The sequence below is a fragment of the Hyla sarda genome, chromosome 9 (assembly GCF_029499605.1).
Source record: "Hyla sarda isolate aHylSar1 chromosome 9, aHylSar1.hap1, whole genome shotgun sequence".
NCBI classification, from domain to species: domain Eukaryota; kingdom Metazoa; phylum Chordata; class Amphibia; order Anura; family Hylidae; genus Hyla; species Hyla sarda.
The window spans coordinates 126,465,551-126,485,450 of record NC_079197.1 but is presented as its reverse complement, the minus strand read 5'-3'; the positions used below and the strand labels follow the sequence as shown (position 1 = coordinate 126,485,450).

At 45.2% G+C, this 19,900-nt stretch overlaps 1 protein-coding gene across 1 annotated transcript in view; it reads left to right on the top strand.

The window, feature by feature from the left end:
* HPRT1 (hypoxanthine phosphoribosyltransferase 1) overlaps positions 1-10,911 on the top strand; it is a 42,735-nt gene extending 31,824 nt beyond the window's left edge. The window contains exons 7-9 of the mRNA XM_056538730.1: positions 6,525-6,571; positions 8,702-8,778; positions 10,444-10,911. Coding sequence (XP_056394705.1) covers positions 6,525-6,571; positions 8,702-8,778; positions 10,444-10,491 — 172 coding nt within the window. The 3' untranslated portion in view covers positions 10,492-10,911. The remainder of the gene's footprint in view (positions 1-6,524; positions 6,572-8,701; positions 8,779-10,443) is intronic.
* The last annotated feature ends 8,989 nt before the right edge of the window (positions 10,912-19,900 follow it).

The window sequence follows — 19,900 nt, the reverse complement described above, 5'->3', positions numbered from 1 at the left end:
TAATGTATTTCAAGAAATTTTTGCTCTGTATGCAGTTTTCCCACTGGACCTAAAACCGTGGTCTACCCCAGTTTTAGGTCCGGTGGGAAAACCGCATACGGGGCAGAAAGGAGCCGACCGAAGTCATTGCTTCACTCCGGTCGGCTTATTGAAATACATTACATACGGGCCGCATACGGCAGGGATACGGGAGCGTCCGGTTTTAGCTCCCCCAGCCGTATGTGGTCCCGTATTGCCTAAAACATGATGTGAACCCAACCTTATCAATATTTATACTTCTCTACAAAAAAAATTATAAATCTGACACTAGAATTTTTTAAAGTAAATTTGTCTTATTATTTAGACTCAGTTATACATATAGGTTGTTTCTCTATCGGCTCCATTGGGGGACACAGACAGTGGGTGTATCTTGCTGTCTCAAGGAGGTGACACTATGGTGATAAAAAAAAAAAAAGTCAGCTCCTCCCAGCAGGATATACCCGCCTTCAGGCTCTGAGCTAGTCAGTTTAAGCTTAGTGTCTAAGGAGGTGGAACGTGGTCTGAGTTGCTCCAGACCAGGTCTTTTAATTTTTTGTTTTTTGTTTTCCTAGTTAGGGACGTGTTAGTTTTTTATTCCTTTTCTTTTCTGTTTTCAGGTGGGGACTCAGGGACTGCGGTTCCCTGTTTCCCCATTGCGAGTGTGGGGGCACAGACATTGCGTATATGCGCTGTTAACCCCCCCCCCCCCCTCGCCAACGGTCAGCGCTTGGGTGGTACCTCACGGGTCCGGGTCCCCCTATTTCCCTGCTCGCCTCGCTCGCGCATAGCAGCCAGGCGTGATGCAGGTAACTAATGCTGACTGAAGAGGTAAGACTCCAGTAGGTAAGTTCTTCTGACTGAGGTAAGTACTTCTCCCTTCTTTCTCCACAGGTACGGACTCGCAACAGCTGGAGACCCCCTGTTTTGGCCCACCTTTTAGTTTTTGGGACTAAATTATAGGGGCTGCACTTTATTACAGGGGCTTCACTTTAATTTTGGGGGAGCTGTGGCAGGCATCATATAGGGGGCACTTCTCTTGTGTGGGTGTGTGCTTTGGTGGCTACTTTCCATAGCGCCTTATTCCGGCACTTCACTTGTGTGTGTGTGTGTATGGGTCACATTGTCTCTATACAGCGCCTTATACGCGGCTGTCAGCCACGGTGCTGTTTCACTTTGTCGGCAGCGCCTTATAAGCGGCTGACAGCCGCGGCGCTGCTATCAGCCGGCCGCCCTATTCCCCGAGCGCACAAACAAGTAACTGGTGCGCTCAGGGGAAGGAGCGGGCGCCAGGACACTTCTCCTCGGCCGGTCTGTGGCTCCGCCCACGGGGCTGGGAGAGCTCAGAGGCGCGAAGCAGCCTCCAATCAGCACCGTGGGCGTGAATTTCAGTAGGAAGGGGTCATTTACTTAGTGCCTTGCTTCAGGCACGCCCTCCTCTTCCTATTGGCTGGCCTGTTTCTCTCTCTCTCTAGCTGCACAGAGCGAGTCTCCTCACTGCAGCTGACGGGGGGACACAGACTACGGTGAGAAAGTTCCTATCTCCATTCTTTTCCCTCATTATGTCCGTACCCAGAGCTGTTCCTCCCTCTAAACAGAGACCTAGAACTTCAGTGACTTACTATCTCTGTAAGCACTGTAATACCAAAATGTCTGGCTCTTCTGAGTCCACTTGTCCTGCCTGCGCCACTGCTCCCCCAGACCCCCTGGTACCCCCTGATGCCCTTTCGGTCCCGGTGGATCCAGCCGCTCCCCCAGCCTGGGTTTCTTCCCTGACCCAGTATATGGCTGACTTGAACAAAGTCTCCCGCTCGGTGGCTGAGTCCTCCCGGGAAGTGGTGTCCGCCTTGAAGGGGTCTTCCCTGTGCAGGAACTCTGGAAGGGCTCGCTCCTCATCTCCACATTCTTCACGCTCTCATAAGCGTCCTAGGGGTGCCTCGTCTGACTCTTCCAATGAGTCTTCACGCAGACGTGAGCGTTCCTCTTGTGGGTCCCGCCCCCCTGTCATCTGGGCACAAACGTCGCTCCTCCAGAGGACGTTCTCTGAGTTGCCGCTCTGTCACGCCAGAGCCACGTTCTCGGTCAGAGTCGCCCTCCTCCAGGACTGCCTCTACCTATTCTCATTCTCCTGGTGGACGAGGTTTCCGAGCAGGCATCTGACTCTGAGGACCGCCCGGAGTCAGTTGCAATGGTTAACTCTTTGGTTACAGCCCTGAGAGACACCTTTCACTTAGAGGACCCAGGATCTTCGGATGTCAATCCAGGAGTATCCTTTCATTGTGCTAAGCCAGCTCCGCAGAAGTTCAGTTCTCACACTGACATTCTGGAATCCGCATGGAAACATCCGGACAAAAGGTTCCCGGGAATCAAGACAATTCAAGATCGTTATCCATTTCACAAGGTCTTTGTCACTAAGGTGGTTTCTCCTCCCTCAGTGGACCCACCAGTTTCCCGGATCAATAAGGCAACTACACTGCCTCTGGCAGATGCCGCTGCCTTCAAGGATCCCATGGACAAGAAGGTAGAATCCTTAGCGAAGTTTGCCACTGAAGCTGCTGGCTCTTCTCTTCTTCCCATCTTTGCCTCCACATGGGTGTCCAAAGGCCTGTCAGAGTGGTGCCAAAAGCTCCGTCAGGATATCTTAGCGGGATCCCCTACGGAGGATTTATCTGCTTTGGCTCTCCAATGCTCTAAAGCCGGGGATTTTCTGTGCGCAGCCTCCATGCAGGCAGCTGTTGTTCTGCCTATGCTGTGGGTCATCTAGCGGCTCTCTGCCGCTCCATATGGCTTAAAGCTTGGAATGCGGATGCCGCTTCCAAAAGATCTCTCACTGAGCTTCCCTTAACGGGTGGCCGTCTTTTTGGCAAACGCCTTGATGAGATTATCACCGAGGCAACGGAAAGTAAGAGTTCCTTGTTTCCTCAAAATTAGGCTCGCCCTACTTCCCAAAGGAAGGCCTTTTCCATTCGGTCCAACAAGTTCCAGTTCCAACAAGGGATCCGGGCAGGCGCCCTCGCGGGACAAGAAGGTTCCCTCGTTCCGGGCTTGCCCGTCTTGGAAGTCTGGGTCCGGCCGTTTTGCACTCAAATCTGGCAACTGCAAGCCCACTTCTGCATGAAGTGAGGCCCCCACCCGCGGTTTCTTCTCGGGAGGGAGGTCATCTCTTACTTTTTCGAGACATTTGGACCTCTCACATTCAAGACTCTTGGGTCAGGGACGTGGTGTCCAATGGTTACCGGATCGAATTTGCATCCCTTCCGAGGGATCGCTTTTTTCGATCCCGGTCCCCTCCTCTGGTGAAGCAGTTTCGAACGGCTCTCCAGTCTCTGCTTCTCCAGGGGGTTATTGTTCCTGTTCCTTCAGGGGAACGTTTTCAGGGTTTCTATTCAAATCTTTTTGTGGTCCCCAAGAAGGCGGTTCTGTGCGTCCAGTTTTGGACCTCAAGTGTCTCAATCTTCATCTTCTCATCCGCCACTTCCGAATGGAATCCCTCCGTTCGGGAGTGGCGTCACTGAAACAAGGGGAGTTCCTTACATCGGTGGACATCAAGGATGCCTACCTCCATGTGCCAATATTTCCGGGCCATCATCGGTACCTCCGCTTTGCGGTTCCGGAGGGGCACTTTCAATTTGTAGCCCACCCTTTCGGTCTAGCCACGGCTCCTTGGGTCTTTACGAAGGTCCTTGCGCCGGTGATGGGCCTGTTACGGTCAAGGGGAATCTCGGTGATACCCTACCTGGACGACCTTCTCATCAAGGCTCCAACCAGGGCCCAGACTCTGGAGAATCTGGACATCCCTCTCCACACTCTGGCTTGCTTCGGGTGGATGGTCAACCAAGACAAGTCTGTCCTCCGTCCTACCCAGTCTCTATCCTTTCTGGGACTTCTCTTCGACACGGCCTCTGCCCGAATTCGTCTTCCGCCGGACAAACGTCTAGCGCTCCGGTCGGGGGTCCGCTCCCTTCGGACCCAGGTATCAGTCTCCATCCTTCACTTGTATGGAAGTCCTGGATCGGATGGTGGCAACTATGGAGGCCGAACCTTTTGCCCAATTTCATTACCGTCCCCTCCAACTGGAGATTCTCTCTCGGTGGAACAGGTCTCCTCTGTCCCTCGATCGTCAGATTGTTCTCCCTCTCAGTGTCTGTCAGTCTCTGCTCTGGTGGCTCCACTCCCCCCTTCTTCTCCAAGGCGGTCGTTTCTTCCCCTTCACTGGCAGGTTGTCACAACGGATGCCAGCCTGTCGGGCTGGGGCGGCGTGTTCAGGGATTGGACGGTTCAGGGACTCTGGTCTCCCCGGGAGACCCTTCTTCCGATAAACATATTGGAATTACGGGCGATTGTTCTTTTTCTTCTTCATTGGGAGTCCCATGTTCAGTCCCGTCCTGTCTGCGTTCAGTCGGACAATGCCACGGCCGTGGCGTACATAAATCGTCAGGGCGGCACTCGCAGCTCGGCAGCCATGGCCGAGGTGACCAAGATTCTCTCCTGGGCGGAGAGCAAGGTTCCGGCCATCTCGGTGATTCACATCCCGGGGGTACTCAACTGGGAAGCGGACTTCCTCAGTCGGTCCTCACCCGACCCCGGCAAGTGGTCTCTACATCCAGAGGTCTTCTCGCACCTCTGCGACCTCTGGGGCATTCCGGACGTGGACCTCTTCGCGTCCCGGCACAATCGGAAGATCCTTCCGTTTGTGTCCAAGTCCTGGGACCCTCAGGCTCTGGCCGTGGACGCCCTAGTGATTCCTTCGGGGGGGGGGGGGGGGTTTACTCTACCCTACCTGTTCCCTCCTCTTCCGCTTCTTCCCAGAGTGCTGAGGAAGCTCAAAGCAGAGGGCATTCCCGCCATTCTGGTAGCTCCAGATTGGCCCCGAAGGTCGTGGTATGCCGACGTAGTCAGGCTCCTGGACGACACTCCACTGCGCCTTCCGCTCCGTCCGAACCTGTTCTCCCAGGGTTCCCTTTGCCACCCCAATTTATAGTCGCTGCTTTTGACGGCGTGGCGGTTGAGACCGCGGTTTTGAGGGTCCGCGGGTTCTCTTCCCCAAGTCATTTGCCCCATGCTCAAGGCTCGTAAGCCCTCCTCTGCAAGGATTTACCATCGTACTTGGAGGTCTTATTTTCGTTGGTGTGAAGCACAGGACTTCTCCCCGGTGACCTTCTCGGTTCCCCGTCTTCTCTCCTTTTTGCAGTCGGGGTTGGAACTGGGGTTGTCTCTCAGTTCTCTTAAGGGTCAGCTTTCGGCCCTTACTGTTCTTTTCCAGGGGCCCCTGGCTTCTAATCCTCATGTTCAGACCTTCCTACAAGTGGCGCACGCTGTTCCTCCTTATCGGTCACCTTCTCCCCCTTGGGACTTGAATTTGGTTCTGAGTGCCCTCCAGGGTGCACCCTTTGAGCCCCTTAGAGAAGTGTCTCTCCGCTTCCTTTCTTGGAAAGTGGCGTTTCTGGTGGCTATCAACCTCCGTCCGGAGGGTGTCTGAATTGGCAGCCCTTTCCTGCGGTTGTCCGTTTCTGGTGATTCACCAGGACAAGGTTGTTTTCCGGCCAGACCCTTCCTTTTTACCTAAGGTGGTCTCGGCCTTTCATCTCAATGAGGATATTGTCCTCCCGTCATTGTGCCCGGCTCCTTCTCATCCTAGGGAGCGCTTACTGCACAAGCTGGACGTGGTTCGGGCTGTTTGGTCTTATCTCTCCATCACTTCTTCCTTTCATCAGTGTGATTCCTTTTTCGTCCTGACGGAAGGTCGTCGCAAGGTACATCCTGCTTCCAAGGCCACCATTTCTAGGTGGATTCGGTCTGCCATTTCGGAAGCCTATCGCTGTAAGGGGAAGATTCCTCCTTTCAGGGTTGTGGCTCATTCCACTCGTTCTGTTGGGGCATCCTGGGCTCTCCAGAATAGAGCCTTGGCCTCGCAGATTTGCAAGGCGGCTACCTGGTCGTCTTTGCACACATTCTTGAGGTTTTACCGAGTTCATACTTTCGCATCGGCCGATGCTACCCTGGGGCGTAAGGTGTTACAGGCGGCAGTGGATCAGCCGTCTGCCTGATTACTTATCTGCCCACCCAAGTGTCCCCCAATGGAGCCGATAGAGAAAAGGAGATTTTTTTTAACACTTACCGTAAAATCCCTTTCTCGAAGGATCCATTGGGGGACACAGATCCCGCCCTTTTTGGGGTTTTTCCTTGGTTCTCTGTCCGAGGGTGTGTTCAGTTATGTTATTTCTTCTGGTTCTCGGACAGTTTTGAGTTTTTCCTTGACCTATTGATCTCCTCCTATTGCTCTGGAACTTAAACTGACTAGCTCAGAGCCTGAAGGCGGGTGTATCCTGCTGGGAGGAGCTGACTTTTTTTTTTTTTTATCACCATAGTGTCACACCTCCTAGAGACAGCAAGATACACCCACTGTCTGTGTCCCCCAATGGATCCTTCGAGAAAGAGATTTTACGGTAAGTGTTAAAAAATCTCCTTTTTTTGGTTTATTAAATATTTTTTTTTTCCTTTTTAAACAGCTTGCTTGTTAAAAGAACTCCACGCAGTGTTGGATATAGGCCTGATTGTAAGTAGTCTTTCTTGTATGGTAAATTGTTGAAGAAGATAATATAAAGGGATTCTGATTTGTTCATTATAGTTTGCCTTTAGTGGTGTTGATATGGTTGTCTCATCTGAACAAATCTGTGGGGAGTATTACATGGACTTTAATACATTCAAAATGTGTAAGGCAATAAGTGTTTTCCTTTGCATATGTGCATATTTTGGTAGGATTACACACCAAAATACATACAGAAAACCACATCCAGGGTCTGTCCCATTGTTGCGTATGGAAATACTGTATATATTCACCATGCATTTTAAATACAGGGCAATGCATTACGGCTGAAACAACTAATCAATTAATCTGCAACAAATCAATTCTGAAAATCGTTGTCTATTGTTGTTTTCTTAATCGGTTGGTCAATTAGTTGGAATTTCTAAAGTTCACATACACTTAGCGATTATCACAATGTATATATGCAACTGTGGTCCTCAGTTATGATACGTATTTAACCTCTTAAGGACACAGGGCGTACCTTACGCCCTGCGCCCGCTTCCGTGATATAACGCGGGTGATATATCATAGCGGGTCGGTCCCGGCACCTAGGAATAACCGGGACCCTTAGACACGGCGATCAAAGTTGATTACTGCGTCTAAAATGAGAGAAAACTACAGTTTTACTTTAATCATATGGACCTACAGAATAAGGATAAGGTGTCATTTTTACCAAAAAGCTGCGTAGAATTGAAAGCCCCCTAAAGTTACAAAATTTTTATTTAAAAAAAATTTAATTTTGCCCCACATATAATTTTTTATTTCGTGTAGCCATAGATTGTTGGGTGAAATTATTGATGTCATTACAAAGTACAGTTGTTGGCACAAAAAACGGTGGGTAGGGGTCTTTAGGTAGAAAATTAAGAGTTATGATTTTTAGAAGGTGAGGTGAAAAAAAACGAAAGTGCAAAAATTAAAAAAAAACTGTGTCCTTAAAGGGTTAATTTGTAACATTTGCTTAGCTTTGCTTCTACAGCCTTTAGGCCTTTAGCCTAGGTTCACACTATTGAATTTCTGACCAGGATTCTGATTGGGAATTTCCGTCAGAAATTCCAGTGAAGCAGAATCCTGTTGCTGGTAATGAGATTCCACTGCACAGTGCACACTACGAAATTGCAGTGGCAGATATTCCTGTTGCTGAAATTCTGCTGCCCAAAAAATTTACTTGATCATTAATCAGGCAGAACCCACTCTGCAGACATTGCTTTCTATGGGGACTGCAATGTCCACACAGTCCTGGCACCTACTGATTCAGTCTGCTCTGGCCGCACTCGGAATCTCCTGCTGGATTTTCTGAAGTGTTAACCTAGCCTCACTCTATACTTGTACACAGCCTATATGATCCCCTGAAGACCGCCTTATCTGCTTTTCTCAGTGTCTCTGAGCTTTCCTCCAAGGTTTCTCTCCCCCTGTCCACTCTTTAAAAAAAAAAAAAAAACATACAGGGCTCAACACAGAGAGCAGAAAGTCTGACAGACTTTTCTTTCTCTCAGTAGAAACTAAATGGTAGTAAATTTATTATGAAGACTATTTAGAAACGTGCTTTATTTTTGCATTCAGAAATCAAACACAAAAAAATCAGTGCAAAGCCTTTAAGTGGCAACAACACAAAGTAGCTTATGACATTCTTGGCTCAGAGTGGTTTATTTAGAGCACTGCAGTGTGTTGTGTTTATTTTTTTATTTTTTTTTGGGGGGGGGGGGGGGGGAACCTTGTTGCAGTTAAGTCTGATAGAACAGGAGGGAGGAGAGTGGAGAAAAAAAACTGTCAGTCTAAGGCTACTTTCACAGCAGTGTGACCTGGGGAGAACAGCAGGAGAAAAAAAATACTGCAAGCGCTGTCATTTTGTTTCCTGCTACAAAACAACGGCACCCGACGGACCCCATTGACTATAATGGGATCCATTGGGACACGTTGTTGCCCGTACAGATAACTGCCGTTAAAGATATATAAAAAAAGAAACTTAATGGCCGTTCTCGACGGGGCGCAAGGGTCGTGTGAAAGTAGCCTTTTTTTTTTTTTTTTTTTTAAACAGTAAATGTTTATTTCTTCTGTTCTTCGGCTGTCTAACCCATTGTTCTCTCTTGTATAACTTTTCAGTTGTAGGATTTGAAGTGCCAGACAAGTTTGTTGTAGGCTACGCATTAGACTACAATGAATACTTTAGAGACTTGAACGTAAGTACTTTACAGCATAGGTGGCCAATCCTTGCAAAGCAACTACAAAAACTGTAATTGGGAGATTTAAAGGGGTGGTCAAGCCAAACATTTATATTCATGAATCTGCCCAGGATGAAAAATACAACAAAACCTTTAAAGTATACCAGTCGTTAAAAAAACTTTTAAAATAATGTAGATAATACCATTATATGTATATTTGTAATATACTTTTGGCTCAAAAATTTTTATATTTTTGTCCATCCCTATTGCCTGTGTGTTTCTGTGAGGAGGTCAAATACAGGAAGTGAGGGTGGACAAGCAGGGCTCTGTGCAGTTAGGCTCTTTGACACGTTCCCGGCTCACACAGCAGGATGATTAAAAAGAGCCTGCACAGAGCCCTGCTTGTCCTGCCTTCACTTCCTGTATTTTGGTATCGTGTTGCCCAGTCTGCACCATATCTCCACCGAACTTTGCTTCCCTGCTGCAGACGTGATGTGACAGTGCCACACAATCACTGGCTAAAGTTGTGTTCTGCCTTGGCAAGTGATTGGCAGGCGGCACTGTCAGTTCCCCTGGTTGCAGACACTGATTTGCAGCTGGGGGGGAAAGTGGAGTCACTGGCTGCTATCAGAGCACCCTAATGCCAGAGGCCATAAGTGAGCGAGGAAGGTAAGTTGAGTTTTATTTGTCATCCTGTGCACAAGAATGGAAAAAAAAAAAAAAAGTTTGACTTGACAACCAGCAAAAAAAGCATTGGGGAAGATTTATTAAACTCAAAAACCCTCTTTGTCACCCATAGCCACCAGTCAGTGCACAGCTTTTATTATATCACTCATGATGAATAAAAGCTACACTCTTGTGGCTGTTGGTAAAAAAACAGCTTTTCCTTTAGATATTGAGGCTTTTAGTGAAGTGAAGCTGAAGGGACTTTATTTTATTTATTTATTAAATAAATTTTCTGTCTGGGATTTGGGGGGAGCGGGGGGCCCCCCGTGGGTAGGGTTTCGGTGCCAGCTTTTAAAAAAAGGTAGGGCCTCGGATTTACTAAAATTTACTCCTGCATACTGGCGGCAGTTCTGAGCTGGTGTATATTTCAGAGAGGCACATGGCAGACCCAAAGATGCTCCTGGATTTGAGAGGCATGCACCTCTTGAATTCTGGCACATGACTGGGGATTTATATGAAACGTAAGTTTTAAAGTTGTGAGCCGGTGTGATCTCCAGCTCCAGAGTTGGGAGGCGCAGACCACACTGGTGGGTACAGTTGGTGAGGTAACCAAACCACATGCAACAATGTGCTAAGGTTGAGTGCTATTCATATGAACTGGACTCGTGTATGGAACTTGGCTGAGCATGGTATAGTGGCCTCGGTAATTGTACCGCCCAGCATGGTCTGCATCTCTCTCCCCCCCCCCCCCCCTTTAAGAATTGCACTCACAACTTTGAACTTGCGCATTAAGACTGGTGTATGAATCGCTGGTCTTGGTAAATCCCCCCACCTTATGTCCTGTCGTGGTACCATAGTTTTTTTGAAAAGCAGAATCTACAAAGATGGCTTAGTTACCATAGAGTATTATACTTTTTTTTAATTGATAAGACTCTTTCTTCATTTTATTTTGTAACTTTAACCTCCCCAGTGTACGCTCCCTGTCTTTTCTAACATACCCTATCCTTTTTATTTTAGCACATTTGTGTGATTAGTGAGGATGGGAAGGAGAAATACAAGGCATAGAAGATACTTGAACCATTGATCAGTTGTCTGCTCCTAAGGCTGGGATGGATTTCCTGACATCAAGCCCCTAGACGTCATCCATATCACACATTAGATTGCATGAAGCGAATGCACTTTGTCCGTCTTTTCACTTTCAGAATGTAATGCCCTATGGATGGGTCTCCATACTGTACAATGGAATATGTAAGATTTAGCATTTTTCTTGATTCTTAGCACTTCTTTATTTAAACTAAAGTTTCCTGGACTTTCACCCATGTAAATTTATAGCACTTAAAGGGTACCCCGCTGCTCAGCGTTTGGAACAAACTGTTCCGAACGCTGCCGCCGGGAGCTTGTGACGTCATAGCCCCGCCCCATCAATGCACTGGTCTTCACAACCTCTTTGTATAGAACATTTTACTCACTAATATAGGCAGAAATGGCATTTACATAATCCTTTACAAGTCCCTTATAGGGGTACTCCGCTGCTCAGCGTTTGGAACAAACTGCTCCGAACGCTGGAGCCGACGCTGGGAGCTCGTGACTTCATAGCCCTGCCCTCGCTTGACATCATGCCCCGCCCCATCAATGCAAGGGGACAGGGCTATGAAGTCACAAGCTTCCAGTGCCGGCTCCAGCATTCGGAACAGTTTGTTCCAAACGCTGAGCAGCAGAGTACCCCTTTAAGGGACTTGTAAAGGATGATGTAAATGCTATTTCTGCCTATATTAGTGAGTAAAATGTTCTATACAAAGAGGTTGTGAAGTCCAGTGCAAAAGGGGTAAATGTATCCATATCATACAATCGGATGTACCATTGATTCATTGACCATTGCTGCTACAAATATCACCCTCTGTCCTTAACAGATATTGGAATTTCTTAAAACTAAATGTACTGAGTCACATGATCATCATTAGTCTGTTTTGTCACCTAAATCAGTCTTTGATTCTGTATTGGTCGGTCATGGGAAAAGCAACAGGAAAGGGACACCGCACCTCCTGCTACCAACTGCAAAGAATAGTATATCAAAATTATATTTCTTTATTGGTTAAATCCTAAAATTAGAACAATGGGGGTGTCAGTAATAATACAGACCATACAATACAGTGTGAAACTGGTTAAAAAGAGTTATCCTACAATTTATGACCACTGTGAGCATTACATATACAAACTTAAAGGGTGACATTGTTTCTGTAGCACTTTAAATGACCAGGACCTGTCTGCCTATTGTATAGGTGTGTCACAGATAATATGGACAATCTATTACCAAATATTACCCTGCGGAGAAAATTACCAGAGCATATTTTTGGAAATGTGTAAAATTACTGTATCTTACTGACAGAATCAAATTCACTTCCAAGTTAGATGCGTGTAGAAAAAAGTTTTCCATCAACAGAAGAAAAAACAAAAAAAATGCCCCCTTTTTCTTAGTGTATTTGGACTGAGCAGACAAAGTAAAATCCTCTGAATCCAGTGGAATATTCTCATTTGTTATTTCAGTCTCAGTGATGCAGGTCTGGCTGCCAATAACTGCTAAATCCTCAGAAATGGATGGTTTTATGGAGAGATATTGGAAGTGGCTGGGCGGGGCGGTCATCTCTCCATAAGGTCCAGTATTGGGGCTTTTTCTGTATAAGGTTATGTTCCCACACTTCTTCAAGGCTTTCTTTGAACCTTAAAAAAACCTGCAGATTTTCAGGCAAAAAAAACTCAAATCAAATTCTTAATTCTATAGGTAAAAAAAACAAAAAAAAGCCTTTCTGCAGAGACAAAATACAGACATATACACTAAGAAAGTCCCTGCAACTTAATTTTACAGCAGTTACAATTACAAATGTAAAATGAATTGCTGTGTGCTCAAAGGGGGGGGGGGGGGGCAAATTTAAGGGGGGGGTGTAGGTAAACTATTTTTCTACTCCTGTAATTGAGGGCATTGTGACAAACATGCAACTTTTTCCTTTTCTTTAAAAAAAAAAAAAAAGTTGCTCTTCAGCAACACTGCAAAGTGAAAAAGCAAAAGTGTATACCTTAGTCACTTTAGTCAAAATAATTTTAGCTAAAAGTCACACAAATTTTGCGCAAAAGACATTTTTGTGACTTTTCTACACCAAAAAGAGCTCTTGATAACTGTTGATAATCTTCCCCCAAAGAGTTGTTTTCCTATTGAATTCAATGAGAAAAAAATCCATTCTTGAAACTTTAAAACAGTGATTCTTTTTTTTTTTGTCCCTCAAAAAAGCTTGAAGTGTATTCGAAAGGAAAGGGAAATATAATGGAAGGACTTGTACTTCTCCTCCCTTATGGATCCAAAAACCTTTGTGGAAACCCAGCCGGACGGATCCGCAGCGTATTGTATGCGGCTGATCTGCTGATGATAGACCCTACATTGTGCCTGCTCATAGCGGCAATCTGCCACTACTAGCAGACATGCTGCATTGTGCGAGTCGCCACGCGCATGCGCAGTATAGTTGCATTCATCACGGATGCTCTCGGCCTAGCTCAGGAAGTAGGGGGAGCGGCCGCAATGTGTCTGCTCATTGGGCTAGATCGCAGCTACGAGAAGGATCAACTTGAGGCACAATGTAGAGGTTTGTTGTCGGCAGATCTGCAGCGTAAAATACCCTACGGATCCATCCGTGTGAACGTACCCTTATGCCTATACTTTAGTAAGGGGATTGATTATTTGATGCAGGAGTAAAGGACTGATGACTTTTTTGTTTTTAACCAGTACACTGTGTTGAAGTATAGAATTTATGATAGACCTCAAGTAGACCTATTTCTTTTTTAAAATGTGTAATTTATTTTTTTATATATAAATAATTTTAGTTGTAATTTTCTGCTTTTCGGAAATACAAAAAAAATCCAATATCATCCTGGACGTGTATTTTGAAAAGAAAAATGTAGTTACTAAAATAACTTGTCAAAATGGTCCTCAAAATACTACAAAAATATCTTTAAAAATATTTTAAAAGCAGTTGGCTTTCTTTTGATGTTTAAGTATATTTAAAGAAAGTATTTATCTTTTGTGATAAAATGGTTGTGAATAAGCTGCTTGTAAGAAATTGTATCCTCATACAAACTGAATTATAATTTTGTAAACATTTGGGATTTTATTCACACTGATCACAAAGTAGATGTTTTATTCATTTATGTAATCCGGCTGTTAATGCTGTTTATGACAATAAAACATGATACTAAACCGTGTAAATGTACTTGTTGTTATACTCTGGATTCTGTTCATGGTTACGAATTAGTAATCCGGGCCTGGGGAGAGATTTATCAAAACCTGTGCAGAGGAAGAATGGTGTAGTTGCCCATAGCAACCAATCAGATTGCAGCTTTGCTTTTTCCAGAGGCCTTTTTAATTAATCTGGTTGCTATGGACAACTGCTTCACTTCTAGGCTCATATTTTGATAAATCTCCCCCTATATACTCCACAGCTTCATTTTTAACTCTTCACTTCCTCCAAGCAGGCGAGCAGGAGTAGATAGGGTCTCAGCCGTGGTACTTTCAAAGTAGACATGTCTGCTCTTTCAAGTGCCCCAAAGACCAAGCCAGATTAAAGGGGAACTCCGGTGGAAAACAAATGTTTTCAAATCAACTGGTGCCAGAAATTCAAACATATTTGTAAATGACTTCTATAAAAAAAATCTGAAGCCTTCCAGTACTTATCAGCTGCTATATAATGGAGAAATTTGTGAAGTTCTGTCCAGTCTGACAACAGTTCTCTCTGCTGACACCTCTGTCCATGTCAGGAACTGTTCAGATTAGAATCACATCCCCATTGAAAACCTCTCCTGCTCAGGACAGTTCCGGACATGGACAGAGGTGTCAGCAGAGAGCACTGTGGTCAGACTGGAAAGAACTTCACAAATTTCTCGGTAGTATATCTGTAGTTTGTGCAGCTGATAAGTACTGGAAGGGTTGATATTTTTAAATAGAAGTAATTTACAAATCTGTTAACTTTCTGGAGCCAGTTGATTTTAAGAAAAAAATGTCTACCGGAGTACCCCTTTAAAGATTGTGCAAACTAAAACATCGACTGAAGATGCGTTGCATTTTTAAACAGCCTGTGTTGAAAGTCTAATCTAACGTAAAGCGTACCTGTCATCACTGAGCCAAAAAGAAAAAACACTGCAGCTGTACATGGTAAAAGTCTCTGATCATTTCCAGCTTTTTCTTTATGTTTGTTTTTTCCTGTGGCTCTAAGCACCCCTTATCTGTATAGGCGTTCGCTGTTCTCCAGAACTCTGTGGGTGTTCCCAGTGATGACTCTTGCCCTCACAGCTGTAAACTTCCTGCCCCTTAGTTGCCAGGAGCTGCCAATCAACTGCAGTCTCCTCTGTTCAGAGTGGAGGAAAGCACTACTGCATACACATCTCTACTACTCACACACAGCTTACTCCTTCACACACAGCATACTAATGAAGCCTTATACAGAAAGCCCTACACACAGCTCTGACACACACACAGATTACTACTGAAGCCTCTCAGTCTGCATTCCCAGCTCTGTCAGGGCAAACAGCCGGCATCTTTGCCTCCTTACCCTGCAGAGTGATTGACAGACCAGTACAGTGCTAGGCCCACACTTCCTGTATTCCGACTGGGCTGGAGAGTTGCCTCTGTCAGTCTAGAGGTACAGCATTGTGGGAGAGGATATTGTGACCTCTAGTGGCCACTGTTTTAAGGGGGGGATTTTCAAAGTTAAAATGGCCAAAAAAGAATGCAAGTACAGTACAGACCAAAAGTTTGGACACACCTCATTCAGAGTTTTCTTTCTTTTCATGACTATGAAAATTGTAAATTCACACTGAAGGCATCAGAACTATGAATTAACACGTGGAATTATATTCATAACAAAAAAGTGTGAAACAACTGAAAATATGTCATATTCTAGGTTCTTCAAAGTAGCCACCTTTTGCTTTGATTACTGCTTTGCACACTCTTGGCATTCTCTTGATGAGCTTCAAGAGGTAGTCACCTGAAATGGTTTTCACTTCACAGGTGTGCTGGTGTGGAGGAGGAGGTGTGGGGGTGCTTTGCTGGTGACACTGTTGGGGATTTATTCAAAATTGAAGGCATATTGACCCAGCATGTCTACCACAGCATCTTACAGCAGCATGCTATTCCATCCGGTTTGCGTTTAGTTGCACCATCATTTATTTTTCAACAGGACAATGACCCCCAGATACACCTCCAGGCTGTGTAAGGGCTATTAGACCAAGATGGAGAGTGATGGGGTGCTGCGCCAGATGACCTGGCCTCCACAATCACCGGACCTGAACCCAATCGAGATGGTTTGGGGTGAGCTGGACCGCAGAGTGAAGGCGAAAAGGGCCAACAAGTGCTAAGCATCTCTACTTTGTGACAGTGCCTATTTAAAGTGTGCCTGTACACATAGTGCTGCTGGAAAGCCTTGTGTGTATGGTGAGCGAGGGATACGCAGCGTATTTCCCGCTGCTACAGATTTTGCGCAGCATGAAATACGCGGTGTATACGCCAAGCGGGAGCATTCCATTAAAGTTCCCAGCAACTGTGGTTTGAGACTTCCAAAAAGCACAAATTCGCTTTAGGTTGGGGGGGTCTCATGCAAGTCTATGGGACTTCTGGCAAACACATCTCCAGATCGCTTTAATTTTGGGCAGGTCTCATGCTGTGCAGGTGCTGGGATTTTTGCCACGATATTCTGCTGCTGGACCATCATTGGGAGAATGCTTTAACTATCACGCACTCTTTATTTATACCCCTATTCGTCTTAGTGACAATCACCACAGCTGGCAGGATAGTGGAACTTTTCTTTAGTTAGGTGGAATTCGCACTACAGAATCTTCAGCCAAAAAATGCCATCCAAAGATTGAGAGTGGACTGTGCATACAATGCCATCCCCATTGATGGCAATTCATTCCAGGCAGATTCCGACAAAATAGTTTTGTAGCAGAATTTCAGTGGAGAAACATCCGCCACTGAACTTCTGCAGTGTGCCAGCAATGGGATCCTGCAGCACCAATATTTTCAAATGAAATTCCAAAGCAAAATTCCATAATGTGAACCTAGCCTTACAGGTGACCTAATCCAGATCTCAAGCCCCCCCCCCCCCCCCAAAAAAGGGCTCCTTGCACTTTTACAGAATTAAGGAAAGTGTACAATTGCTGTTTCCTCTTCTTGGGCGGAGAGAGTCTTTACATTTGACATGGAGGTATACAGAGTTTTTCATTAGAGATGAGCGAACATACAGTAAATTCGATTCATCACAAACTTCTCGGCTCGGCAGTTGATGACTTTTCCTGCGTAAATTAGTTCAGCTTTCAGGTGCTCAGGTGGGCTGGAAAAGGTGCATACATTCCTAGGAAATAGTCTCCTATTACTGTATCCACCTTTTCCAGCCCACGGGAGCACCTGAAAGCTGAACTAATTTATGCAGGAAAAGTCATCAACTGCCGAGCTGAGAAGTTCGTGACGAATTAAATTTACTGAAAGTTCGCTCATGTCTAGTTTTCATGCATAAATGTCCGAACTATCAAAATACAAGGTTAGTTAAACCGCACGGTTGATGGTGTACACATAAAAAAGAAAATACCAAAGTGCATTTTTGGTCACTTCATACACCATAAAAAAGTGATCAAAAAGTCCCAACAAAACAAAAATGGTACCAATAAAATCTACAGATCACGGCGCAAACAATGAGCCTTCAAGCAGCCTTGTATGCGGAAAAAATAAAGTGTTAGGGGTCAGAATATGAAAATGTTAAACATATTGGGGGACATTTCCTAATCTAGTCTATTCTGGGTATGCTTATAGACCAGCGTATGTGGTAGTCTCCTGTCTATTGTGCTCCTAATTTATCAAAGGTCTCACAGCCCTTGATAAATTCTGTGCTCAGACTTCAGGGTCTACAGCTTAAACTGCATTTAGACCTGCTCTAACATGGTCTGACATTTCAGCGTATTTTGGGCAGATGCGACTTGTCGCACAAAAGTCGCACTTGATAAATTCAGCACCAATGTATTTTCCAATGCATTTCCGTCTAAAATAGACTTGCATGCATCATGTTCTAAAAATCCTCTACAGCAAAAGTCGCAGAAAAGTCGCACATATTTAGACTGCGACTTTCTGTGCGAAAAACCAGTCTAAATCCTTTGATAAATCTCCCCCATTAATTTTAGTTATAATTTTTAGTAGTAAAATAAAAGCTACAGGAATTGGGTATCCTTGTGACCGTATGGACCTACAGAATAAAGAAGGTATAATTTTTACAAAAAAAAAAATGCAGTGTGCAGAAATGGAAGGCCCCAAAATTACAAAATGGCGTTTTTATATTTTATTTCACCACACGTTGTTTTTTTTGCCGCAGATTGTTATAAAATGTGATGTCATTACAAAGTACAATTGGTGACGCAAAGAACAAGCCAAATAAGTTATGATTTTTTGAAGGGGAGGAGCAAAAACAAAAACTGTCCGGGTCCTTAACCTGTTAGGGGTTGTGCGCTGCCCTGCCTTTCGGAGCTCCGTACGCAGCGTCCGGAAGTTCATTACTCGGAACGCTGTGTTCGCGGCCGCCGGGCGTGATGTCACGCCCGGCCCCCTCGTGACGTCATGCCCGCCCCCTCAACGAAAAAGTCTATGGGAAGGGGGCGCGACCGCTGTCACGCCCCCTTCCCATAGACTTTGGTAGAGGGGGCAGGCGTGACGTCACGCCCGGTGTCCGCGAACACGGAAGCCCGCACACAGCGTTCGGAGTAATGAACTTCCGGACGCTGCGTGCGGAGCTCCGAAATGCTGGGCAGCACACAACCCCTTTAAGGACGTATCCCGGTCGGTCCCAGCTGCTAATGATAGCCGGGACCCTGGGCTAATAGCGTGTGGCACCGATCGTCGTGCCGCGCACTATTAACCCTTCAGACGCGGCGATCAAAGTTGACCGCCGCATCTGAAAGTGAAAGAAAATGCTTCCCGGCAACTCAGTCGGGCTGATCGGGACATTGCGATAAAATTGCGATGTCCCGATCAGTTAGGACACGAGCGGAGGTCTCCTTACCTTACTCCGTCGTGTCCGATTGCCGTTTGATTGCTCCAAGCTTGAGCAATCGAGCCCCCATCTCGCTGATCCATGCAAAGCTATGCAGGGATCAGCATAAAAGATCAGTGTGTGCAGTCTTATAGGTCCCTATGGGAGCTATAGCACTGCAAAAAAAAAAAAAAAAAAAAGTGGAAAAAAATAAGTTAACAAAGGTCATTTAACCCCTTCTCTAATAAAAGTTTGAATCACCCCCCTTTTACCATAAAAAAAAAAGTGTAAATAAAAATAAACATATGTGGTATCGCCACGTGTGGAAATGTCCGAACTATAAAAATATATTGTTAATGAAAAAAAATGAATAAAAAGCAATCAAAAAGTCCAATCAATACAAAAATGGTACCGATACAAACTTCAGAACACGGCGCAAAAAATGAGCCCTCATACCGGCCCGTACGCGGAAAAGTAAGAGAGTTATAGGGTTAGAACATTTTTAAAACGTATACATTTTCCTGCATGTAGTTATGATTTTTTTCTGAAGTACGACAAAATCACACCTATATAAGTAGGGTATCATTTTAATCGAATGGACCTACAGAATAAGGTGTCATTGTTACCAAAAAATGCACTGCGTAGAAACGGAAGCCCCCAAAAGTTATAAAATGAAACTTTTTCTATTTTGTCGCACAATTAATTTTTCCTGTTTCGTCGTAGCTTTTTGGGTAAAATGGCTGATGTCACTGCAAAGTAGAATTGGTGACGCAAAAAATAAGCCATGATATGGAATTTTATGTGCAAAATTGAAAGCATTATGATTTTTAGAAGGCGATGAGTAGAGATGAGCGAACTTACAGTAAATTCGATTCGTCACGAACTTCTCGGCTCGGCAGTTGATGACTTTTCCTGCATCAATTAGTTCAGCTTTCAGGTGCTCCGGTGGGCTGGAAAAGGTGGAAACAGTCCTAGGAAAGAGTCTCCTAGGACTGTATCCATCTTTTCCAGCCCACGGGAGCACCTGAAAGCTGAACTCATTTATGCAGGATAAGTCATCAACTGCCGAGCTGAGAAGTTCGTGACGAATCGAATTTACTGTAAATTCGCTCATTTCTACTTCATATGTTTTCCACACTACAGTATGACTATTTGCAGTTTTTATTTTTGCCTACAAAATATGGGAGCTTGCAAGAAATTCTTCGTTATACACAGTGGTGAGACCACAGCAATCATACACTATATAAACAGTCAGGACGTGCACTGCAAATCACTATCCCTTTTCAATGCAATACAGATACATCTGTTTTTACTATAAGGGTGCATTCCCACAGGGCGTATACGCAGCGTATTTAACGCTGCACAAAATTTACAGCAGCAGCGGGAAATACGTTGCGTATTCCTTGCTCACTATACACACAGGG